At 47.5% G+C, this 27187-nt stretch overlaps 1 protein-coding gene across 3 annotated transcripts; it reads right to left on the reverse strand.

Moving 5' to 3' along the window:
* Positions 1-2937: 2937 nt before the first annotated feature.
* On the reverse strand, positions 2938-26911 carry mxra7 (matrix-remodelling associated 7). 3 transcript variants are annotated; one of them, XM_004918439.4, is made up of 5 exons: positions 26441-26909; positions 17828-17888; positions 12310-12406; positions 11409-11473; positions 4431-4862 (listed from the first exon to the last, which is right to left on the reverse strand). In XM_004918439.4, exons 1-4 carry the CDS (start codon positions 26801-26803, stop codon positions 11440-11442), a joined length of 555 nt encoding a protein of 184 aa, XP_004918496.1. In that variant the 5' UTR covers positions 26804-26909; the 3' UTR covers positions 4431-4862; positions 11409-11439. The 3 variants fall into 3 exon arrangements, with proteins under 3 accessions (XP_002935971.2, XP_004918496.1, XP_002935972.1); XM_002935925.5 differs by lacking the exons at positions 4431-4862; positions 11409-11473 and adding an exon at positions 2938-3693 and having other exon boundaries at positions 26441-26911; XM_002935926.5 differs by lacking the exon at positions 11409-11473 and having other exon boundaries at positions 26441-26908.
* Positions 26912-27187: the final 276 nt, after the last annotated feature.

The following is a 27187-nucleotide window of genomic DNA, read 5'->3' on the forward strand; positions in this document are numbered from 1 at the left end:
TGATCAGGCAGGCCCATCATTAGTGCCATAAGGTGAGGAATCAGTCTAAGGCAGATAGAATATATTGGCAGATAGAATTGTCCCGTGTATGGCCACCTTAACACTACTCATAATTACTCAAGAATGTACAGTACTGATGGCTGGAGAGTCCTGCAAGTGTATAACCGTTTGTATCTCTCTCATTCTCCTGGCTAAAGAGGCACAGAATACCTGGCCATGGGCCATCAGGGCCGGAACTAGGGGTAGGCAGAAGAAGAGCTGGGGTGTCTCTAGGCCTCTTGAAACCCCTACCCCCCAACGTGACCACTCACCCCCACATGCTCACAACCCCCCCCCCCCCCCCCCATGTGTGCTTGCCTAGCCTTCAAATCTCCAGTCCAGTACTCAGTGCAGATGTGGCTAGTGGCAGCATGCCACCCCCAGGTCTTCGCCGCCCTAGGCCCGGGCCTTTGTGCCCACTGAATCTATCCTACTGTAAAAAGGTAACCAAACCTGCCCTGCACCCCCTTGTCCCAAACTTAAAAAGAATGGGTGCAGGCTGGAGGGCCCTAGCCACAATTGCATTAGGGGGCCCTGGCCAGCATAGCGTAAGGGGGGCCCTGGCCAGCATAGTGTTAGTGGGGCACTGTGTATGGGGGGACTGTTAGGGGGCCCTGATACTTTTTATGTCTGTGTGTCCTTTGTACTGATGGGAGGGGCCATTGGGGGAGGGGCACTGGGGGAGGGGCCCTGACATTTTTGTTGTGAGGGGCCCCGTGATTTCTGATGGTGGCCCTGGCTCTGGGGCAACATGTTGCTCCCCAACCCCTTGGGTGTTGCTCTCAGTGCCCCCAAACCAAGGAGTTATTTTGGAATTCCTGACTTGGGGGCAAGTTTTGGTTGAATAAAACCAAGATTTCCTACCAAATAAAGCCCCTGTAAGCTGATAGGGTGCATAGAGGCCCCTAATAGCCAATCACAGCCCTTATTTGGCTCCTCCATGAACTTTTATGGTGTTTGTGTTGCTCCCCAAGTCTTTTTCCATTTGACTGTGGCTCCCGAGTAAGAAAGGTTGGGGATCCCTGGGTTAGAGAGACAGCAGGAAGAGTTAGATTGGGAGGGAAATTGGGTGGGCTAGAAGCAAAACCATTGGCAATTACAAAATTACCATCAATGACATTGACAGTAAGTTTGTTATATTGGAGACTAAAACTCTAAAATTTCAGTTTAAGGTGCATAACCCCTGAGGCAGAGCAAACAGAACCACTGAACCTTTACGGTGCATAACGGCAAGAAATCAAACCCTTTAATGTTACAAAAGGAATACAGGACTCTGATAACAAGTACAGCTCCTATACATCCTCATCTCCACGTGTTCCTTATAGAAGGTACAGCGACACACAGGGCAGTATCAGAGCTTTTATTCATATGTTACAGAACAGGAGGTTTCAGGAGTCGGCACAAACCGCTGCTCAGAGGTTTATAGGCTGAGACTGAGGGTATTTGGACCAGGCAGGTACTGTATATAAAACAGCAATATTGACACTTCTTATTGGTTGGTGCCCCTATCCCTCCCTGCCAGTAGTCCCAGGGTAAGTCCCTCACTGTCGGAATGGGGTAGCTTAGGGTTACCTGGAGACCTGATGCCAAGGACCCCCAAGCTACACACAGTTCAGCGGCTGTTTGGCAGCCGGAGTTATGGTCTCCCCTTTCTAATTTGTTCTCTCTGCCACTTTCTGCTCCGTCACTCTCCTTCTCTTCTTCTGTTGTTTTCCACTTTGCCTCTTCTTCTCTAATTTTTTTCCCACCCCTCTTTTCTTCCTACTCTTATCCTCTCTTCTGGATTTATTACTCTTGTAGTCTCTCTTTTCTTCTTCTTTTCTCCTTATCCTTTTGAGCTGCCGCCTACTCCCTTTAAATACATTATATTCCTCCTTGCTTGGAGATGCCCACACAGGTCTGGACTGGGATCCAAAATAGGCCCTGGCATTCCCAGTACCCAGAGGCCCAAACAGCCCCCATCAGCCCAATAAATAGTGACTGTCTGTGGCATCTTACAGCAGCCCCTCTGGCATTTGCCTGAACCCACAGATTGCCAGTCTGGGCCTGGGTCCTGGCATTCCCAGAACCCAGAGGCACAAACAGCCCCCCCAGCCCAATAAATAGTGACTGTCTGTGGCATCTTACAGCAGCCCCTCTGGCATTTGCCTGAACCCACAGATTGCCAGTCTGGGCCTGGGTCCTGGCATTCCCAGAACCCAGAGGCCCAAACAGCCCCCCCCCAGCCCAATAAATAGTGACTGACTATGGCACCTTACAGCAGCCCCTCTGGCATTTGCCTGAACCCACAGATTGCCAGTCTGGGCCTGGGTCCTGGCATTCCAAGTACCCAGAGACCCAAACAGCCCCCCCAGCCCAATAAATAGTGAGTGTCTATGGCACCTTACAGCAGCCCCTCTGGCATTTGCCTGAACCCACAGATTGCCAGTCCGGGCCTATAATAAAGGAAACCCTTCCAACCAGGCCAGTCCAGCGCTCCATAGATTTTATTCCCTATATAGATATGTCTTCTGATTTTTCTGAAGTAGGAGGAATTAAATGAGAGGAGGGTGGAACTTGGTGGGTGTGGACTGTATATCATATCCTTCTGCAGATTCTGTCTCCCCCCAGTGGAGGCGCTGAGCCACATGATGAAAGGCTGATGAACAGTCGATGTAGTTATCATGGCTGCACAGAAATAGCCACAGCCTGCAGCAGGCATCTATGTGACGCTTTTAGCAGCTGAAGTTTCTATGTGCCTAGTATTAAAGGGGAGAGGGCTGGCCCCAATAGCCGAGGAGAGGAGAAAGCCACTAAGCACAGCAGGGCTACCAAGTTAGGGTATTGTAGCTATAGGAATAGGCGCCTTCTAGTGCCCAGAAGCAGCAAGTTCACGCTTTAAAGACACAATGCACCCTGTTTATTAGAAGGGGTTATTTTGCCTTTATTGCATTGGGATAGGTCACTCTGCACTTGGAGATGTTATATCTGCCTATATACAATACATATTTATATTGTAATACAAACTAATTGCCGTGTTGCTAACATTTGGCAATGGAAGTTTGGGATTCTGAGGGCCAGCTCCGGACTCCTGATGAGGGCCCCGTTGCCCCATTCTCTGCCCCCCCCCCCCCAACTGCCCTTAGGATTGCATGCCTTGAATCCAGACCCGGATTCACTCCAGCCCCACCCCCTATGCATGTGATCTGCCCACTTTTTGCTAAGCCCAACCTCTTTTGAGGGCAACTGGCCGGGACTATCGGAGCATATTCAGCTGCCCACTCACGTATGGCTTTAATGCAGGGGTTTTCAGCCATAAATGGGGGGGTCATTTATAATTAAATATGCATATGGGCATAGGTAGGGCAATGAAAACAAACATCTGATTGGTTAAATACAAGATAAATCACACTTTTCAATCCTTCACAGTCACTTTTAGAGACAGAAAGGGGCTACAGAGCTTTCTATATATAAATAGGTGTGCCCTCCTCTGCCCAACGCTTCCACCGGTCATTTCTGTTCCTGCACTGCAGTATCACCCTCTACCACTAGGTGGTGCATTACATGTTGTAGAGTTTAAGCTGTTCCTTCAGATCCTCTTCAGACATCATCCCGAAGGTGTCCTGGTTGCTCTCCATCAGCTGAAATATGGCTCCCAGTTGTTCCCTCTGAACCCTGGCAAGGACAACACAGTGCATCTGTTTTGCGGCCAACAGCAGTAAAATCCTAATATGAGAGTCTAACTTTCACTTCACCTGCGGAGCTTGCAATCTATAGAGAAGGGATGCCAACAAGGGCTGCTGGTAGCTTCCACTTTAATGCTGGATAAATCATTTGATCTCAATACAATAATTCCTGTTTCAATAGAAGGGCACCCTTTTTTAATTCTCTATATACTGTATCTCTCTCTCCTGGGCTGCTCTGTTTCTCAATTGTCAGACAGGGGTTAAAACTACATTAAGGACCAGGGAAAGCAATGAAAATCAATTTGATTAAGATATATCGCCCTCTAATGGTCAAAGCCACATATTGACACACCAAAGGAAATAACTCAGCTAAGCTCCTCCTACCTGATAAGGAAGGAGAGCAGCCCTAAAGCAGGAAGTAGAGAGAATTAAAGCTGTGTGTCTGGGTAATGACTGTAAGTGTGTCTGGATTCACTTACCCAATGCATATATGCTAGTGGGATTAATACATTGGGCACAGATTCAATCCAAAACCAACTTCCCTTCAAATTGGTAGATTTAGCAGCATGAAAATCAGAAGTAGAAATTTACACTCAGAATGTGGGAGGAGTTAGGAGACAAAGGGAGGAGTTCTGATGAACAAAAAGGGAGGAGCTATAATATTAGCAGATCCCCATAGATCCCCAAACACACGGTTGATATGAAGAATACAAGACAGAGCCGGGGGGAGTCTAGAAATAGTCTGATATTTTATTCTCTCATCCCAGCACAGTACAGAGAAGGAGTGTGTGCATCTCGCTGCTGCAACATTAGGCGCAACTTGCATAGTAATAGGCCGGCTATTGCACGTCCAGCCCGGCACGCGGAAGCCGCGTAAGACACTTTAGAAGTGGGGGGGTTCAATCAAACCCCCATCGAGAATAAAGAAAGCAAGAAAGAATCTCATTGCATCCGCTCCTTATTGGCTGAAGGTTTCCCGCAACTCCCACCGTCTTGTCTATTAGCTCTACGCATTTCCCTTAGGGAATTAACACTTTATTTTTTTTTTTTCTTTTAGCTTTTGGTGGTGGGGTTTGGGTCGGGGGGGAGGGAAGTTTTGGTCATTTCGGTAAATGTCTTTAGCTGGTGTCTAAGGGAAACTTCATATCATCTTCAGATCTGTAAGGAGAGAGAGAGAAAAGGGAATAAAGTGTTTCTCATTGATGGATTGATTGCTTTAGTCTGTAGCAACTTGTCATACCTTTGTGTGGAATGTGAGGAATCAGCTACAACAGTGCCGTCCAACTGGCGGCCCGCGGGCCTGTGTGTGCCATGCCTGTGTGTGCCACTCTGACCGCCCTGCCCTCTGCCATACTCTGCCTGCCTGTGTGTGCCATACTACTCTGCCGCCTGTGTGTGCCATACTCTGCCTGCCCTGCCTGTGTGTGCCATACTCTGCCTGCCCCATACTCTGCCTTCCCCATACCTGCCTGTGTGTGCCATACTCTGCTGCTGCTGTGTGTGCCATACTCTGCCTTCCCCTACCCTGCCTGTGTGTGCCATACTCTGCCTGCCCTATGCTGCCTGTGTGTGCCATACTCTGCCTGCCCTATGCTGCCTGTATGTGCCATACTCTGCCTTCCCCACCCTGCCTGTGTGTGCCATACTCTGCCTGCCCTATGCTGCCTGTATGTGCCATACTCTGCCTTCCCCACCCTGCCTGTGTGTGCCATACTCTGCCTGCCCTAATGCTGCCTGTATGTGCCATACTCTGCCTGCCCCACCCTGCCTGTGTGTGCCATATCCTGCCTTCCCCACCCTGCCTGTGTGTGCCATACTCTGCCTGCCCTACCCTGCCTGTGTGTGCCATACTCTGCCTGCCCCACCCTGCCTGTGTGTGCCATACTCTGCCTGCTCCACCCTGCCTGTGTGTGCCATACTCTGCCTTCCCCTACCCTGCCTGTGTGTGCCATACTCTGCCTGCCCTATGCTGCCTGTATGTGCCATACTCTGCCTTCCCCACCCTGCCTGTGTGTGCCATACTCTGCCTGCCCTATGCTGCCTGAATGTGCCATACTCTGCCTTCCCCACCCTGCCTGGTGTGTGCCATACTCTGCCTGCCCTATGCTGCCTCTATGTGCCATACTCTGCCTTCTCCACCCTGCCTGTGTGTGCCATACTCTGCCTGCCCTATGCTGCCTGTATGTGCCATACTATGCCTTCCCTACCCTGCCTGTGTGTGCCATACTCTGCCTGCCCTATGCTGCCTGTGTGTGCCATACTCTGCCTTCCCCACCCTGCCTGTGTGTGCCATACTCTGCCTGCCCTATGCTGCCTGTATGTGCCATACTCTGCCTTCCCCACCCTGCCTGTGTGTGCCATACTCTGCCTGCCCTATGCTGCCTCTATGTGCCATACTCTGCCTTCTCCACCCTGCCTGTGTGTGCCATACTCTGCCTGCCCTATGCTGCCTGTATGTGCCATACTATGCCTTCCCTACCCTGCCTGTGTGTGCCATACTCTGCCTGCCCTATGCTGCCTGTGTGTGCCATACTCTGCCTTCCCACCCTGCCTGTGTGTGCCATACTCTGCCTGCCCTATGCTGCCTGTATGTGCCATACTCTGCCTTCCCCACCCTGCCTGTGTGTGCCATACTCTGCCTGCCCTATGCTGCCTGTATGTGCCATACTCTGCCTGCCCCACCCTGCCTGTGTGTGCCATATCCTGCCTGCCTGTGTGTGCCATACTCTGCCTGCCTACCCTGCCTGTGTATGCCATACTCTGCCTTCTGCTGTGTGTGCCATACTCTTCCTGCTCCACCCTGCCTGTGTGTGCCATACTCTGCCTTCCCCTACCCTGCCTGTGTGTGCCATATGCTGCCCTAATGTGCCATACTCTGCCTTCCCACCCTGCCTGTGTGTGCCATACTCTGCCTGCCCTATGCTGCCTGCCATACTCTGCCTGCCCTAGCTGCCTGTATGTGCCATACTCTGCCTTCTCCACCCTGCCTGTGTGTGCCATACTCTGCCTGCCCTATGCTGCCTGTATGTGCCATACTATGCCTTCCCTACCCTGCCTGTGTGTGCCATACTCTGCCTGCCCTATGCTGCCTGTGTGTGCCATACTCTGCCTTCCCGCCCTGCCTGTGTGTGCCATACTCTGCCTGCCCTATGCTGCCTGTATGTGCCATACTCTGCCTTCCCCACCCTGCCTGTGTGTGCCTTCCCTACCATGCCTGTGTGTGCCATACTCTGCCTGCCCCACCCTGCCTGTGTTTGCCTTCCCTACCATGCCTGTGTGTGCCACACTCTGCCTGCCCCACCCTGCCTGTGTTTGCCTTCCCTACCATGCCTGTGTGTGCCACATTCTGCCTGCCCTACCCTGCCTGTGTGTGCCGTTCAGGCAGGGTAGGGCAGGCAGAGTATGGCACACACAGGCAGGTTAGGGAAGGCAGAGTATGGCACACACAGGCAGGGTGGGGCAGGCAGAGTGTGGCACACACAGGCAGGGTGGGGCAGGCAGAGTATGGCACACACAGGCAGGTTAGGGAAGGCAGAGTATGGCACACACAAGCAGGGTGGGGCAGGCAGAATGTGGCACACACAGGCATGGTAGGGAAGGCAGAGTATGGCAGGTTTTTGCTGTACTACCACCATTAATATGGCTATGGTCATGCGATAACATGGGTGTGGTTTCAAGTGGGTGTGGTTTTAAAAAGTGGGTGTGGTTTTAAAAAGTGGTCAAAACTAGCTTCCATTATCGGACCTCCACTACGGAGGCTGGAAAAATTCCGGCCCTCGGTGCCACAGAAGTTGGACAGCACTGAGCTACAATATGGACCCTCCCTCCCAAATGTATGAATACAAATATACAGAGAAGGAATGTTCTGGGCACACAATAAGCTGTACCCCCATACTGTACTGTCTAAGGGAAACACTATGGCACCCCCTACCCATATGTATAAATACAAATATACAGAGAAGGAATGTTCTGGGCACACAATACGCTGTACCCCCATACTGTACTGTCTAAGGGAAACACTATGGCACCCCCTACCCATATGTATAAATACAAATATACAGAGAAGGAATGTTCTGGGCACACAATAAGCTGTACCCCCATACTGTACTGTCTAAGGGAAACACTATGGCACCTCCTACACATATGTATAAATACAAATATACAGAGAGGGAATGTTCTGGGCACCAATAAGCTGTACCCCCATACTGTACTGTCTAAGGGAAACACTATGGCACCCCTACCCATATGTATAAATACAAATATACAGAGAAGGAATGTTCTGGGCACACAATAAGCTGTACCCCCATACTGTACTGTCTAAGGGAAAACACTATGGAACCTCCTACCCATATGTCTAAATACAAATATACAGAGAAGGAATGTTCTGGGCACACAATAAGCTGTACCCCCATACTGTACTGTCTAAGGGAAACACTATGGCACCTCCTACCCATATGTATAAATACAAATATACAGAGAGGGAATGTTCTGGGCACACAATAAGCTGTACCCCCATACTGTACTGTCTAAGGGAAACACTATGGCACCCCCTACCCATATGTATAAATACAAATATACAGAGAAGGAATGTTCTGGGCACACAATAAGCTGTACCCCCATACTGTACTGTCTAAGGGAAACACTATGGCACCCCCTACCCATATGTATAAATACAAATATACAGAGAAGGAATGTTCTGGGCACACAATAAGCTGTACCCCCATACTGTACTGTCTAAGGGAAACACTATGGCACCTCCTACCCATATGTATAAATACAAATATACAGAGAAGGAATGTTCTGGGCACACAATAAGCTGTACCCCCATACTGTACTGTCTAAGGGAAACACTATGGCACCTCCTACCCATATGTATAAATACAAATATACAGAGAAGGAATGTTCTGGGTGCACAACAATCTACATCCTCGTATTTTACGTATATCAACTTAAGACTAATGAACAACTTAAATTCTGCCCATGAGTTGGGTTTGTGAACTTACTACCAAAACCAGCGAAGCCTGATGGTTTAATTTTCCAAAGCTCAGCCAATCCTGGGTCATAGTTTGAAGCAATAACAAATGCAACCAAGCAATTCACACAACTGCAATTGATGGAGGTAGTGGTTATAAAAAAGTATGTGAGTTTTATATGAGTGCTCCAAATACACATCGCTGTGTATGTGATGTGGGGGCTCCAGCAGTTAAGGGGCTAATGTCTTGCAGCGCAGCCAAATCAAAGCTTAGTGCAGTTCCTTCTTAAGAACAGTAGAGGGAAGCAGAGAGAGTTCCACGCAATTCTTACTAGAAAAGTGCAGTAGTGCTGCTCGCAATGGAATTTTTTTTAACATATACAGTGTATCAAATTTAGTTATGCCAGGGCCAGGGGAAGGCAGCATGAGTTCTGGGCAAGGTTTATGAGAATCAGAGAGAGGAGTTATAGGGTGGGAGTAGGTATAGGGAGTGTTATATAGAAGAGGAGAGTTATAAAGGGTAAAAATGGTACTGTTATATAAAGCAAAAAGGGAGGGATATACAGAGCAATAGGAGGAGTTATAGGGAGGGGTATATGGAGCAATAGGAGGAGTTATATGGAGGGTTATATGGGATAATAGGAGGAGTTATAGGGAGAGTTATATGGACCAATAGGAGGAGTTATAGGGAGGGGTATATGGAGCAATAGGAGGAGTTATATGGAGGGTTATATGGGATAATAGGAGGAGTTATAGGGAGAGTTATATGGACCAATAGGAGGAGTTATAGGGAGGGGTATATGGGGCAATAGGAGGGGTTAAGGGGAGGATTATATGGGGCAATAGGAGGGGTTAAGGGGAGGGTTATATGGAGAAATAGGAGGAGTTAAAGGGAGGGTTATATGGAGAAAGAGGAGGAGTTATAGGGAGGGTTATATGGAGGAATAGGAGGAGTTATAGGAAGGGTTATATGGGATAATAGGAGGAGTTATAGGGAGGGTTATATGGAGCAATAGGAGGAGTTTTAGGGAGGGTTATATGGAGAAAGAGGAGGAGTTATAGGGAGGGTTATATGGAGGAATAGGAGGAGTTATAGGAAGGGTTATATGGGATAATAGGAGGAGTTATAGGGAGGGTTATATGGAGCAATAGGAGGAGTTTTAGGGAGGGTTATATGGAGAAAGAGGAGGAGTTATAGGGAGGGTATAGGGAAGAATAGGAGGAGTTATAGGGAGGGTTATATGGAGCAATAGGAGGAGTTATAGGGAGAGTTATATGGGGCAATAGGAGGGGTTAAGGGGAGGGTTATATGGGGCAATAGGAGGGGTTAAGGGGAGGGTTATATGGAGCAATAGGAGGAGTTATAGGGAGGGTTATATGGAGAAAGAGGAGGAGTTATAGGGAGGGTTATATGGAGCAATAGGAGGAGTTATAGGGAGGGTTATATGGAGCAATAGGAGGAGTTATAGGGAGGGTTATATGGGGCAATAGGAGGATCTATAGGGAGGGTTATATGGAGCAATAGGAGGAGTTATAGGGAGAGTTATATGGGGCAATAGGAGGGGTTAAGAGGGGGAGGGTTTATATGGGGCATAGGAGGGGTTAAGGGGAGGGTTATATGGAGCAATAGGAGGAGTTATAGGGAGGGTTTATTATGAGAAAGTTAGGCGGAGTGAGTGTATAGGCCGTCGAAAAGGCTCGTTAGTATGCCGATATAGCAATAGGAGAAAGCTCTCCTTACCTTTTGCTCAGGCCGATAGTAGAACGCTCTATGATGGAGCACATTAACTAGTCTCCTATTGCTCATAATAGAGCCCTCCTATAGAGACTCCTCCTCTTTCTCACGAAGTAGTAGAATAAGCGGGCTCCGTATAACTCCTGGGTCTCTATTATATTGGGGCAATTAAGGCGCTGTAAGTGGTTGCTGGGGAAAGCCGATGTATATATACCTGACTGCGACGACTTAAAGCAGCGCCGTCCGTAGGATATGCCCTCTATAATAGGAGCCTGGCTCTTATACCCACTCCATTATTGTGACGCCAACATTAGATAACATATCCCTAGTAACTCTCCGTAGTTGGTTGAACAATGCCATCTAACCGCTATGAGGAAGGTCCGTTATTCTTCTATTAGCCCATAGGCAGTGAGTAGTTCCACAATTATGGAGAGACCCATTAGGCCTATACATCCGCCTGAGTTGGCTTCTATAAATAACTAGCAGAATTGCATGCAGGCGTGATAGGAAAGTTCTGTTACATTAGAAGTTTACAGATTCTCCCCTATACTCTCCTATTGCTACCATAATAACGTAACTACCTATAAACTACCTCTCTTCTCTTTATAACCGACCTTAAACTCAAAGCAGGAGGGCGTTACACTATCGTTAGTAACTATGAATGTAACTATGTAACTATAGAGGAAGCAGACCCCATGGTCGCGGGGTGCTTAATTTTTGCCGGGCCCCACCAAAGATTTTTTTTTGGGGGGGGGGGGGAGTTGGTGCATTCTCAGTATGCTGCTGGTAACATGGGTGCAAATTCATGTAAATATGGGTCACAGAACTTTAACCCCTTTTTTGCTGGAGGTAGAGTAGTAATGGGCTTTGAAGATGGCGGGTCAGTAATACAGGAGAGGGGAATTCAGGGCTGGTGTAGCACACAAATTAATGAGTAGTACTGGGGGGGGCAGGTAATTACTAACAGGGGGGGCTGGGGTGGGAGGCAGAATCTTACCAAGTAGGAACAGTGTATGGGCACTGCCATTTTACAGGGATGTGAAGTCAGAGGTCAACTCAATCCTGAAAGGCAAATGCATCAGACGTATCACGGGGTGTCAGTAGGCTCCGGGGGGGGCAGCCGCTTATCAGGCAATGGCATTAATTCATCTTATCCTGCTTTATTTCACAGCACATTGCCCCAAACCCCCCCAGTGCAAACATAAGGAAGGATTTAAAGTGGATGAGACCAGAATGAACACATTTGCCCTAACAGACAGTAGATTGCAAGCTCTTCAGTGCAGTACCTAGGGTGTATTTTATTCTCCAATATTCAATATATAACAGTGATGCTTAGTTTGTCGTCCTGCATGCTGTAAGTCTCACAGGGGCTGCTGGGAGTTGTGGTCTGACAGCTGGAGGGCTGAAGTTTAAAAAACTCATTTCATTCAATTTACCACATTTCTTCCCAGAATTATTTTGTGACCACGGGCTGTTGTTTTTTGCCCAAAATAATTTTACAAGATGAGTTAAGAGTTAATATTTCAAACAGCCCAGTTCAGCTTACATCATAAAACTACATTTCCCAGCATCACCTGACAGGGACAGGTGGGGCAGATAGTCATTGTCTACAGGGTCGGACTGGGCCGGCAGGACACCGGGAAAACCCTGGAGGGCCTGGCCCCCCGTGGGCCAAAACCGGTCCCAGGCGGCCTCCCTCCCCTGATCACATCTACTTATGCACGCTCAGGGGGAGAGAGGGGCCCCTGCGGGGAGCATGTGTGGGCAGCAGGGGCCCCTGGGTAGGCAGCCTCTGTGGGCCTGCACACCCCCAGTCCAACCCTGATTGTCTAGGACATACACCCCTACCTATTACTCTCTATACTCAGTATAGACTAGATAGTATAGTATAGACTGACCTCCGCTCTTCCTCCATTTCGTCTTTGGTGAATATCTTTTGGAATTCACTTCCGCGCAGCTTTCCAGGTTGGTATTTGAAGGAAGAATCTTCATCATCTGAAAAAAATCATCATGGAAAAGCAGGAAGTGTCAGCGTTCCCAAATCAGAAGCAAAACATATAGTAAGAGAGGATGGGTGCTGCCCAAAATGTAAATAAAAGTACAAAAGACAGACAGGCACAGGCCCCAGGGCCTAATGGAATAACCCTCAGGTACTAAAACCATTTAGTGAGGCCACTATTTCAGAAAATCCCTTTTGATTTGATACCTGTGGATTGAAAGGAAAGCCAATCTCTGCCTAGTAATTATTAGCCGGTAAGTCTGATATTGATTCAAGGCTGGCATTGTAGGTAGGAATCAGCATCTCAAACATGTGCTGTTGGGCTTGGTCATGCCCTTTGGATATGGAGAAAGAACTAGCTAATACGTTGCCTACAGAGAGTCATTTCAGTGGGACATTCTCTAACTGGACTAACATTCTAGGTTAGACGCAGCAAGGGTTCTGCATTGGGTCCACAACAGATAAACAGATAGATAATACATATATAAACACAGCTGCAACTTTGGTCATTCCAGGGTTCCCCTGCAAAAAAATCTTCTGAGGGGGCCCTCCTCCCCCACCCCACCCTTCCTGGCCCTCTCGTGCTGCACCCCCCTGTCACCAGGGTCCCCCATGAGGTCTGCTGTATAGATAGTGACCCAAAGTATAAACAGATCAATACATTGATAGAGAGATGATAGATATAGATAGATAGATAGATAGATAGATAGATAGATAGATAGATAGATAGATAGATAGATAGATAGATAGATGATAGATAGATGATAGATAGATAGATGATAGATAGATAGATAGATAGATAGATAGATAGATGCTAGATAGATACATAGATAGATAGATAGATAGATAGATAGATAGATGATAGATGATAGATGATAGATAGATAGATGATAGATAGATAGATAGATAGATAGATAGATAGATAGATAGATAGATGCTAGATAGATACATAGATAGATAGATAGATAGATGATAGATAGATAGATAGATAGATAGATGATAGATAGATGATAGATGATAGATAGATAGATGATAGATAGATAGATAGATAGATAGATAGATAGATAGATAGATAGATGATAGATGATAGATAGATAGATGATAGATAGATAGATAGATAGATATAGATAGATAGATAGATAGATAGATAGATAGATAGATAGATGATAGATAGATGATAGATAGATAGATAGATAGATAGATAGATGATAGATAGATGATAGATAGATAGATATAGATAGATAGACAGATAGACTAAATCATTTAGTATCATAAAAATATGTAATAATGCTACACTCTATAGCACAGCACTCTATAGGGTTAGTTTCCCTTTAGTTCTGTTCCTTGTTACCGAATCTCCTGGCAGCGATTCCGGGAATGGGCAGACTTTCTGCTGCATTGCTTATTTCCCCTGAGCCTACAAACATCCCACGGCAGAACAGGCCCTCTTGTTCTGTGCCATTCATAGCACCCACTGCTCTTAAAGGGACACGCTAAGGGCCATTCCTACAACTGGGAAATGCTTGTTCAAGGGCAAATCTGTTTTTTCCTGTCTGTGGATAATATTTTATTTAGAGGGTATTATATGCCTTTATAGTAACTTAATATAAAGTGAAAGTAAATCATATTGGGTAATGGGACCAAAAAAGGCCACACCTACTTTCCCCGCCCACATCCCCCAGTACACACCTACATTCCCTGAAACCACTCCCTTTCTAAAGTAACAGGCCTGTGGTTTACAGCTCCTCCTTTCTGGCCACAACGTCTCCATTATTTATCCACGCCAGTGGCGCAAGTACCACGGGGGGGGGGGGGGCAATTCAGGGGTGGGGCTAATGGAACAGGGGTCGGTTTATCTTATACAGAAGCCAGTGCATAGGCTTTTCAGCTTGCGCCATTGGCCTTAATTCCTGTGTCTGTTCCATCATATCTTCCAGTGGAAGGGGTCCTGACATTTTTTTATTGCTGAGATTTAAACTAGGCCCTGGCATTTCCAGTACACTGAGGCCCAAACAGCCCCCCCAACCCAATAAATAGTGAGTGTCTATGGCAGGGATCCCCAACCTTTCTTACTCGTGAGCCACAGTCAAATGTAAAAAGACTTGGGGAGCAACACAAGCACCATAAAAGTTCATGGAGGAGCCAAATAAGGGCTGTGATTGGCTATAAGGCAGCCTCTATGCACCCTATCAGCTTACAGGGGCTTTATTTGGTAGGAAATCTTGTTTTTATTCAACCAAAACTTGCCCCCAAGTCAGGAATTCAAAAATAACTGCCTGGTTTGGGGGCACTGAGAGCAACATCCAAGGGGTTGGGGAGCAACATGTTGCCCCAGAGCCACTGGTTGGGGATCCCTGCTCTATGGCATCTCACACTGTCTACCATTTTTCAGAATCTACAGAAGGCAAGTCTGGGCCTTTGGGGGGCCTGGCTGACTCGTGAAGGGGCGTAACTACCAGGGGTGCAGGCAGGGTTGGACTGGGCCGGCAAAGCAATGGGAAAAAATCCCGTCGACCCAGACAAGCATTCGGGGGGGAAGGGGGATGCACAGGTGGCGGGGGCCCCTGGGGTGGTGTGGGGGCCGTTTCTTTTTATTAACAGAACTTCAAAAGCCATTCCTTATTGATATTATAGCCGTAAAGCCTAATAAAGCTGCCCAGGCTCTGTTTCTTTCATTTCATCACTGAGGGAAGTGCTTCCAGATGACTTGTTTTTGAGAAAATATTAGTAAAATAACTGCCCCAAATATGCCCCATCCCCACAGACTCCAGCAAGGAATGTGACCCATGGAAGCAGCTGGTCCGAATCCAGAAAATCCCTCAGCCTTAGCCTGATGCCGCGAGGGGCTGCTTCTCGGCACAGCACTGAGGTGCCTAAGGCAGGGCTACAAACTGCTTTTTGGGGTTTAGGATAATAAACCATGACGGTATTCCTTTAAGTCTATCTGGCGGTGCTAGGCGGGGTGCAGGGATCTGATAGGTCTGAGTATGTAAAAGCCCCATTGTTCCAGGAGAAGCGAGTGTTTATTGGGTCTGTGGATCTGCACAAACATGTACTGATAAATATGCAGACAAAGCTGCCCATTGACACGGATCTTATTGGTGTCAGGCAGTCGTACTGGGAACCCCCCAACACACATAGACCCGGCAGGAAAATTATATACATACATGTAAACAGAAACCATAAATACATGTAAGGTATTTCCGGTATCTTAAACTGTATGTGGTGGTTAACTGGGCAATAGAAATGTACTATGGGTTCCCCATATTATACTCTGTACCCCCAGATTGGGTCTTCTTTGATGTCATCACTGATGACACCTATGGTGACTGTACCGGCAACAAGGCTGCAGGGGTCAGCTGACCCATAGTGCACCCTGCTGATATCACTGATACCTGGGCATGGCAGGAACACAGAGGCCCAAGATTGCCAGGCCTGATTGGCTATGGTTACTGTGTGTTCCATATAATCAGTGCTTCACAGAACCTTTGTTAATGCAACATGCCTGGGCATAATAATAAGCATATTCCAGCCAAATATGTTGTGCCAAGCAGGCCCAGACTGGCAATCTGTGGGTTCAGGCAAATGCCAGGGGGGCTGTAAGGTGCCATAGACAGTCACTATTTATTGGGCTGGGGGGGCTGTTTGGGCCTCTGGGTACTTGGAATGCCAGGACCCAGGCCCAGACTGGCAATCTGTGGGTTCAGGCAAATGCCAGGGGGGCTGTAAGGTGCCATAGACAGTCACTATTTATTGGGCTGGGGGGGCTGTTTGGGCCTCTGGGTACTTGGAATGCCAGGACCCAGGCCCAGACTGGCAATCTGTGGGTTCAGGCAAATGCCAGAGGGGCTGCTGTAAGGTGCCATAGTCAGTCACTATTTATTGGGCTGGGGGGGCTGTTTGTGCCTCTGGGTACTGGGAATGCCAGGACCCAGGCCCAGACTGGCAATCTGTGGGTTCAGGCAAATGCCAGAGGGGCTGCTGTAAGGTGCCATAGTCACTATTTATTGGGCTGGGGGGGCTGTTTGGGCCTCTGGGTACTTGGAATGCCAGGACCCAGGCCCAGACTGGCAATCTGTGGGTTTAGGCAAATGCCAGAGGGGCTGCTGTAAGATGCCATAGACACTATTTATTGGGCTGGGGGGGGCTGTTTGGGCCTCTGGGTACTTGGAATGCCAGGACCCAGGCCCAGACTGGCAATCTGTGGGTTCAGGCAAATGCCAGAGGGGCTGCTGTAAGATGCCATAGACAGTCACTATTTATTGGGCTGGGGGGGCTGTTTGTGCCTCTGGGTACTGGGAATGCCAGGGCCCAGGCCCAGACTGGCAATCTGTGGGTTCAGGCAAATGCCAGAGGGGCTGCTGTAAGGTGCCACAGACAGTCACTATTTATTGAGCTGGGGGGGCTGTTTGGGCCTCTGGGTACTGGAAATTTCCGGGCCTATTTTGAAGCCCAGTTCAGACCTGGTGACAGGGGATGGTGGTTGGCAGCAGAGATAGACTATGCTCCAACCCAACCCTCTTATAACAAATTTATTTTAAAAAAAAAAACAGGTCCAGAAGTTTTTTTTTCTTGCTTTTTTTCTATTGGCTGGAAACACCCCTGCGTCTGCCAATGGCTGCAGAGAGACAATGTGTTGCTAATTTTCTATTTTGGAACAAGATGATGTCACAGGAGATGGGAGGCATTAGTCAGAACTGAGCAGATTCCTGTCCCATTCCCTCCCTTTGTCTCCATGTTGCCCAGTCTCACAGTCATGGGGGCAGCTCCACCTGAAGTTGCTTGTTAGCACAGAGGTGAGGGGAGGTGCAAATACTAAGCGGGAAGTGCTCAATGGAAAGTAATTATAATTAAAAATCTGAGCTGTCAATCATATACTGCCTGCCCCGCCTCTATGGGTGATACAAAGCTTGCCTTAATAACAGTGTACACAAAATGGCGCCGGCCTTCTGGCTGTGATTGTAAATTCCAAGACTGAATGGAAAAAAAATGAAATAATTTATATAGTGTAAGTAACATTTATTTTGCTTAAATAACATGAAAGAAAAAAATTTGGAATTATTTTTTAGGGTGGCAGGTCCCCTTTAAGGCCGGCGTTATTGAATAGTTTTAAATTCAAGCAGTGGGCTGGGCTAAAACACTACCCTACAGGAGGAGTCTAATTCAACCAATAGGTGGGATTTGAACATTCTGATGGCAACTTACAGGGGCAGAGAGTCTATAACTCAAGCAGTACGTGGGGCAAGAGCGCTGGTGGCAGCTTACAGGGGGAGGAGCAGGGAGTCTAGTCCGAGCAGTGGGTGGGGCTAAAAGCCTAATGGAAGCTTACAGTGAAGTTGCCTTTAAAGCTATAGAATGAGTTACTGTTAATGTAGATATATATCTTTCTCTCTCTATATATTATATTAACTACTCACCGGCATCATCAGCTTCACTGATCTTCAACACTTTGTCACTTTCTGGGTCCAAATCGTCCTCCTGGGAGGGAGAAAAGACAGAGAAGTCTGATCTAATGAGCTTCCTGAATAGCCCCGCCTCTCATATCTACCCCTGTATCAGCACCAACACCATTTGCCTGGGAATTCATATCCCAGTAACCTTTCATGGGATTCCTGCCTAATGTTGAACTGGGACCCCAGGGGCCCAACAGAGAACCTTACACCATTGGCCACTCTCCAAACTATTTTTCCTCCTTTCCTCACCCAACATCTTTATTCCCCTAGTCTCTTTTATTTACATGCTAGTATCTATTCTTCCATCTATTTTTCTTCTTTGTTCCCATTCAGAAAGAAAGAATGACCATGAAACAGGCCAAATGGTGAGGAGCAGGAGGGCCCACTGAGACCTGGGCCCATTGGGAGTTTTCCTGGTATCCTGGTGGGCCAGTCCGACACTGTTCCTGCCATGTATTACTCAATAAATATACAACATGCAGTCAGTATTGTGCTTAGAATATTCCTTCTCTGTGTATTTGGCTTTATACATTAATTATGGGTGGGAGTTGCCATATTGTTCCTTATGGTGGTGTAGGGTTGGACTGGGTTGTCCATGGCCCCCCTCCCAGTCACGACATCAAAACCCCTTCTCCTCATCACATACTATACGTTCTCCTTGTGGCCATGATGGGGGGAGATGCACCGGTGCCTGAAATTAGCAGAGGGAGCAGGCCTGGGTCGGTGAGGGCCACGAGGTCCATGAGGACCAGGGTCCACTGGGTTTTTTCCTGGTGCCCCGCCTGCCCAGTCAAAACCTGTGTTGATATATGCTTATTAAATAGCTACTCTACTTATTGGTGCCCGTGGGCAATGCTAAGCTCAGCCTACCCTCATGCATAAAGGGCAACAATGCCTCCTTACTGTATGTGCTCTAATGGAAACGCTGAAGGAGATGACAGTTTTCCCCCTTTCCCAGTGGCTAAAAACCTGCATTTTCCCTTTTTGCATTTGTTCATACATGGTCAGCAAAAGAGACATGGCAGCCTGCCACCCTCACACTGATCATCACTAACATCTGCTGGCACAGACAGTAATATATACACATTGGCACGCTGGCTAGCACAATGCCCGCACTGTCTGCTGCCCGCGGCACAGAGAGACTGCACACAGGGGGTACGTTCTACATACACAGGGGCAGAGCAGCTGCTCAGACTCCGTTATTGGCCACATGGCCAATATTTCACTTGGATGGCTCCTAGGTGGCCCCCATGGGTAGTGGAGCCACTTCTAATCCTTTTGTTCCTCTGACCTGCCCATACAGTCATCATGTTCCCTTCCCCTCCACCTTGTATTGTTCTCTGCGTTAATCTCTAACTGGCACCAGTGAATGATTGCCTGGCCTTATTAACAGACTGATACAGAATAGGATGAAGAAGAAGCTGCAGACTGGGATGACACAGGACTCATGGGATGGGATGGCACAGGACAACATATGCCACTTGGGCTGCAGAACTGCAACTCACAGAGACCCCCATGGAAGCAATGTAGGCTGGTTAAAACTAGGGGGCTACTATGTTTGTGGAAAAGCTTCATTTAAAGTTATTCAGTCATGGCGCTGTTCTGTTGGTCATCAAGGGGAAAGGTGGGGGTCCAGTAAGGGGCCTGTTGCAATAGGGAGGGGCAGAAATAATATGGTGGTCATGGCTTAGCTGAGATTTTAGAAGGGGGTGTATCCAGAGGTTATTTAGTGCAACCCAGGGCGGCCATATGGATGGCACAGGGGATACCCCAGTTAGGGGCTCCATGGCAGAAGGGTCCTATGAGAAACATTTGTAGATTGTAAAGAGGTTTTGTGGCAGTGGATGGGGTTGGGTGGGGTTTTGCATGATAGCGTGTGGCTGAAACAGATCAGGAGTGGGACCCCATTGTACTTGTTGCCAGGGCCTCCACCCCAGGGGCCCAAGTCACCAATTGCCTAATAATTGGGGCCCCCATTGGGGGAGGGCCCTGACTGGGGCCATATGACTGAAGGCGGCCATATCACCAGCTTAAGGGTAAGGGTAGATACCCATGGGCATCTGGGTTATTCCATTGTGTTCCACACAGCACCACTGTCAGTGTGGGACTGATTGTCCCATTTAGTGGAGGGTGGAGCTTCATGGAAAAGGGTGGAGCAAAGGTGTAACAGGGTGTGGCCATGTTGGACTGGGGGTGTGGCAAAAGTTGATTAAAGTCCTTGATTAAAAAGATAGCTTTATCCTAGATCTAAAGGGGTTTATTAGCCATCTAATGAGTTGGGCCCAGCTGGATAATACCCCACTTATTAATATTGCTGCCTATAACTATAACTCCCTGTAGCGCCTGAAAGGTTCCTGGGAGTTGTCAGTATGTACAATATACAGTTCCTATGAAAGGGAAAGTGTTCCCTGGGCCAATGATCTATTACAGCGGGAATGTCGGGGGCATGAAGGTCAAACAAACCATTCCCAGTGTTAAACTGACAGTCCGGGCCCTAGGGATTCCGACATATGGCAGAGCTTTGTATGGCAACACAGGCGTCAGGAAAGGGCTTGTCTAATGATGATCCATTTAATGTGCTGCTGTGCCCACTGCAATAACCATATTCCCTGGAATTGTGCCCCCCCCTGCAATTTTGCAAAATGGTTGCACCCCAGGCAGATACCTCTCCCCCTAGTTCTAGGCCTGAGGGGGATTGATCCAGCCCTGGTAATTGCTGTACCAGTTGCAGTTTTAAACCTCACAAGGTAGGACAATACCTGTGTAACAATAATTCATTGCAATAACCAGATGCTTAGTGTTGTGTTGGTTACATCACAGCTCCAATACAGGGCTCAGCCTCAGCGTTGCCCTCTGTGAAGAATTAGATGCTTTAATCTCTAAATCTCCTTAGTTCCACTGCCTATTCCCAGCCCAGATGAATACTCCGAGAGATACAAATAACAGAAGGCCCAGTACAAATACCCATATCTCAGCCATAAAGCAGGGCAGGACTGCTGCTTACAATGGGGGGGATCAGATAGGATCTGTGCCACTGTGACAGAATGCTCTGTTATACAGATAGCTAGAATCTCAGCCACAAAGCAGGGCAGGACTGCTGCTTACAATGGGGGGATCAGATAGGATCTGTGTCACTGTGACAGAATGCTCTGTTATACAGATAGCTAGAATCTCAGCCATAAAGCAGGGCAGGACTGCTGCTTACAATGGGGGGATCAGATAGGATCTGTGCCACTGTGACAGAATGCTCTGTTATACAGATAGCTAGAATCTCAGCCATAAAGCAGGGCAGGACTGCTGCTTACAATGGGGGGATCAGATAGGATCTGTGCCACTGTGACAGAATGCTCTGTTATACAGATAGCTAGAATCTCAGCCATAAAGCAGGGCAGGACTGCTGCTTACAATGGGGGGATCAGATAGGATCTGTGCCACTGTGACAGAATGCTCTGTTATACAGATAGCTAGAATCTCAGCCATAAAGCAGGGCAGGACTGCTGCTTACAATGGGGGGATCAGATAGGATCTGTGCCACTGTGACAGAATGCTCTGTTATACAGATAGCTAGAATCTCAGCCATAAAGCAGGGCAGGACTGCTGCTTACAATGGGGGGATCAGATAGGATCTGTGCCACTGTGACAGAATGCTCTGTTATACAGATAGCTAGAATCTCAGCCATAAAGCAGGGCAGGACTGCTGCTTACAATGGGGGGATCAGATAGGATCTGTGCCACTGTGACAGAATGCTCTGTTATACAGATAGCTAGAATCTCAGCCATAAAGCAGGGCAGGACTGCTGCTTACAATGGGGGGGATCAGATAGGATCTGTGCCACTGTGACAGAATGCTCTGTTATACAGATAGCTAGAATCTCAGCCATAAAGCAGGGCAGGACTGCTGCTTACAATGGAGGGATCAGATAGGATCTGTGCCACTGTGACAGAATGCTCTGTTATACAGATAGCTAGAATCTCAGCCATAAAGCAGGGCAGGACTGCTGCTTACAATGGGGGGATCAGATAGGATCTGTGCCACTGTGACAGAATGCTCTGTTATACAGATAGCTAGAATCTCAGCCATAAAGCAGGGCAGGACTGCTGCTTACAATGGGGGGATCAGATAGGATCTGTGCCACTGTGACAGAATGCTCTGTTATACAGATAGCTAGAATCTCAGCCATAAAGCAGGGCTGGACTGCTGCTTACAATGGGGGGAATCTCACTAAATAATCTTTTTTCCCAATGCTTCTCTGCTTAACTGGATAAGAAAGTGTTTTCATCTGTACGTGCAAAGATTATATATTGATTATAGTGTTCCCTGTAATTACTCCTATAGTTCTGGCAGAATTCCATATAAAATATATGCAGCCTAAAATTAAAATTCCAGAAAATAAAACCCAGACCACATTACATAACTTTGTGCAACCATTGTAGCCTAAGGGTTAATCTCTTTTACCCAAGAGGCTCTGCAGCAGAGCAGGCCGGGCGCTGGACTCCAGCATTCCCCACTGCTTACAGATGTGAGGCTATGATATCTTTATACGGTAGGGATGGGAAACATGATGGCTTCCAGATTTTGTTGGACTACAGTTCCCAGAATCCTCTGCCAGGGCATGCTAGGAATCTTAGTCCTATAACATTTGGAAGTTGCTGCATTGCCCAAACATGGTGTAAGGAGTGGGAAATTAAGGGTTAAGTTAAAGTGAGAGGGAAGCTTAACTAAATGACCGAAGCAGAAGGGTTAAACCACTCATTCCCCAGTGAGTCACTGCTGCAAAAATCTACAGATCCGACCTTACAAGGCAAAGTTCCCTGGAACCTGACTCTCTGCATCTCCTCCAGTGTGAGCCCCTCGTCTGTCTCCTTGTACAGAGCGGAATAATCCATTCTGTCACAGTGGCACAGATCCTATCTGATCCCCCCCATTGTAAGCAGCAGTCCTGCCCTGCTTTATGGCTGAGATTCTAGCTATCTGTATAACAGAGCATTCTGTCACAGTGGCACAGATCCTATCTGATCCCCCCATTGTAAGCAGCAGTCCTGCCCTGCTTTATGGCTGAGATTCTAGCTATCTGTATAACAGAGCATTCTGTCACAGTGGCACAGATCCTATCTGATCCCCCCATTGTAAGCAGCAGTCCTGCCCTGCTTTATGGCTGAGATTCTAGCTATCTGTATAACAGAGCATTCTGTCACAGTGGCACAGATCCTATCTGATCCCCCCATTGTAAGCAGCAGTCCTGCCCTGCTTTATGGCTGAGATTCTAGCTATCTGTATAACAGAGCATTCTGTCACAGTGGCACAGATCCTATCTGATCCCCCCACTGTAAGCAGCAGTCCTGCCCTGCTTTATGGCTGAGATTCTAGCTATCTGTATAACAGAGCATTCTGTCACAGTGGCACAGATCCTATCTGATCCCCCCCATTGTAAGCAGCAGTCCTGCCCTGCTTTATGGCTGAGATTCTAGCTATCTGTATAACAGAGCATTCTGTCACAGTGGCACAGATCCTATCTGATCCCCCCCATTGTAAGCAGCAGTCCTGCCCTGCTTTATGGCTGAGATTCTAGCTATCTGTATAACAGAGCATTCTGTCACAGTGGCACAGATCCTATCTGATCCCCCCATTGTAAGCAGCAGTCCTGCCCTGCTTTATGGCTGAGATTCTAGCTATCTGTATAACAGAGCATTCTGTCACAGTGGCTGAGATTCTAGCTATCTGTAGCATTTATATCATTTATATCTTATTTATATCTTTGTTAAGCTTAGTTGTCCTTTAAATTGTGGTGAGCAGGGACAATACAAATGGAAGTATGATCATTCTCCTGTTGGCTGGGGCAGAACTAATTCTGTACTAAGTAATTAAGTATCCCATAGAAGCTTCTACTAGTTGCCAGTGGGCACAGGGCGGGTACAGCTGGCAGTTACATGAAGCCATAGCTCTGATCTCTAAAGTTAGAATGTGCCCCTGGGATTCCAGTAGAAGGCAGGGAGCAGTGCAATGTGCCGCTGGTGCCCCTGGCATGGAATGGGTGCCAGGGCTAGAATGTTGGGAGGAAATCAGGCTGCTTCTGGCATTCACATTCCACAGCGAGAGCGCAGCATCCAGAGAAAACACAGACAGACAGATAGACTGACACAGACAGACTGACACAGACACACAGACAGACTGACACAGACACACAGATAGACTGACACAGACAGACAGACAGACTGACACACACAGACAGATAGACTGACACAGACAGACTGACACAGACACACAGACAGACTGACACAGACACACAGATAGACTGACACAGACAGACTGACAGACTGACACACAGACAGATAGACTGACACAGACAGACTGACACACACACAGATAGACTGACACAGACAGACTGACACACACACAGATAGACTGACACAGACAGACTGACACACACACAGATAGACTGACACAGACAGACTGACACACACACACACACACACACAGACACACACACACACAGATAGACTGACACAGACAGACTGACACACACACAGATAGACTGACACAGACAGACTGACACACACACAGATAGACTGACACAGACAGGCTGACTGACTGACACAGGGTTGGGGGCAGGATCCTAAATATCCCAGGATGGTATTTGGCTGGCACACCCCGTGCTGTAACACGAAGGCAGGATACACAGAGACATGTAGTTCTACAGCCTGGCACGGGCACGGGCTGGCACACCGAGCTGACACGCAGGCAGATATCCTTAAACACGCAGATCCGTGTATTCACACACACAGAGCTACAGGCATGTATACACATAGGCACACGGCTATACCTGGGATGAAACTCTATGGCAAAATGTAACCGTTTCTTTCTGATTTTAAAGTTTTTTGTGTTTGTTTAATGTTACTGTAATGTGAAGTTATTGTACTTTTTGTAATGTTTTTATTCAATAAAACATTATAAATAAAGTACGGACCCATATGTATAAATACAAATATACAGAGAAGGAATGTTCTGGGCACACAATAAGCTGTACCCCCATACTGTACTGTCTAAGGGAAACACTATGGCACCTCCTACCCATATGTATAAATACAAATATACAGAGAAGGAATGTTCTGGGCACACAATAAGCTGTACCCCCATACTGTACTGTCTAAGGGAAACACTATGGCACCCCCTACCCATATGTATAAATACAAATATACAGAGAAGGAATGTTCTGGGCACACAATAAGCTGTACCCCCATACTGTACTGTCTAAGGGAAACACTATGGCACCCCCTACCCATATGTATAAATACAAATATACAGAGAAGGAATGTTCTGGGCACACAATAAGCTGTACCCCCATACTGTACTGTCTAAGGGAAACACTATGGCACCTCCTACCCATATGTATAAATACAAATATACAGAGAGGGAATGTTCTGGGCACACAATAAGCTGTACCCCCATACTGTACTGTCTAAGGGAAACACTATGGCACCTCCTACCCATATGTATAAATACAAATATACAGAGAAGGAATGTTCTGGGCACACAATAAGCTGTACCCCCATACTGTACTCTCTAAGGGAAACATTATGGTACCTCCTACCCATATGTATAAATACAAATATACAGAGAAGGAATGTTCTGGGCACACAATAAGCTGTACCCCCATACTGTACTGTCTAAGGGAAACACTATGGCACCCCCTACCCATATGTATAAATACAAATATACAGAGAAGGAATGTTCTGGACACACAATAAGCTGTACCCCCATACTGTACTGTCTAAGGGAAAAAGTATGGCAGCTCCTTCCCTCTAGCCATTTATATATAGTTAAGGTATTCTAGATGTAAGGTATACTGTATTTCCCTTTCAATAAACTGTTGAGCTGTTTCGGCCCCTCCTCTGCTAGGGAGCTGATACAGGAATCCAGCACTATTCAAGGCAAAAGTTTTGGGACATTCCATAGATTCCCATCCCCTTGCTCAGTGTAGTGGCTGCACTTCGTTCATGGAATTACTGAGGGGGCACATAACTAACCGTGGCCATACATGAAGTTGCCAAAACAAGTGGAATTTCTCCCTATTTACCCACCTAAGATGGGCAATAACGGACTCATTTGATCATTTAGCCCTAGGGTCAAATGATCAAATTAAAATTGCAGGAATATTGGCCATTGTACCAAGGACCGCATCCCCGATCCAATGGAAATATCAAACCTGTGCAATCAATTTTAGGCCAGATATCAGTCAGGTTGGGCCGTCGGGGGTGCCCCTATGGCAGATAAATTGGCCTTTAGGATCCGAATCACCTTTACCTAGAAACTGACCATGGTCTCTTTAATATCTTTCTCCCCAGTAAGAGTTTGAAATGGGAACCCAAGTGGGCTGGTACCACCAGTTGCTTTCTATCTGGATGCCAGTTACACATTGGTACCATGTTGGGCAGTGAGTAAGCACTTAGCAATGAGTCAGGTAACGCCCACTTATTGTACAGCGCTGCGGGATATGTTGGCACTTTATAAATAAATGTTAATAATAATAATAATAATAATAATGGTGGCCCTGCCCTCAAAGCAACAGTTGCTCTTACCTTACTGTCATCTTCTTCCTGGCTGGATTGGCTGGGCGTCCTCGTCTGATTGGCTGGGGGCTTCACTGCCTCTGGCTCTTTTGCCCCCTCTGGGAGTGGCTCTTCTTCTCTTGCCCCAATTTCCTCCACCGGAATCTTTTCACCGTCTGGGTCGTCCGCCGCCTCCGCCTCCTCTGCCGTTTCTTCCTGTATCGTTTCTTCTTTCTCCGAAGTCTCCGTTACTTTTTCCTCCTCTTCCTCCGCAACTTCAGCCTGAGGTTTCCCCCCTCCAGAGCGCAGTTTGAGCAGCAGTGTGGCCAGGAGCAGGGCCAAGGCTGTGAATATGAGCGGCAGGGCAAAGGGGTATTCTGCTGCGGACTCCATGCTGGCTGGGGCTCGGGAGGCTTTTGTTCTGCTCTGGGGCTGAGCACTCAGGAATGATCCTTTCTCCTCCCAGCTGCCCCTTCCACAACACAGCTGTCATTCCCTTGGCCCGGCCTCTTCCAGCAGGATTCCTTTCCCAGCCACATCCCTCCTCCTTCCTTGGAGCACAGGGAGCCAGAGGGCTAATCAAATCCACTGTATGAGGGTACAGCTTATTGTGTGCCCAGAACATTCCTTCTCTGTATATTTGTATTTATACATATGGGTAGGAGGTGCCATAGTGTTTCCCTTAGACAGTACAGTATGGGGGTACAGCTTATTGTGTGCCCAGAACATTCCTTCTCTGTATATTTGTATTTATACATATGGGTAGGAGGTGCCATA

Source organism: Xenopus tropicalis, chromosome 10 (genome assembly GCF_000004195.4).
Source record: "Xenopus tropicalis strain Nigerian chromosome 10, UCB_Xtro_10.0, whole genome shotgun sequence".
In the NCBI taxonomy this organism is placed as follows: domain Eukaryota; kingdom Metazoa; phylum Chordata; class Amphibia; order Anura; family Pipidae; genus Xenopus; species Xenopus tropicalis.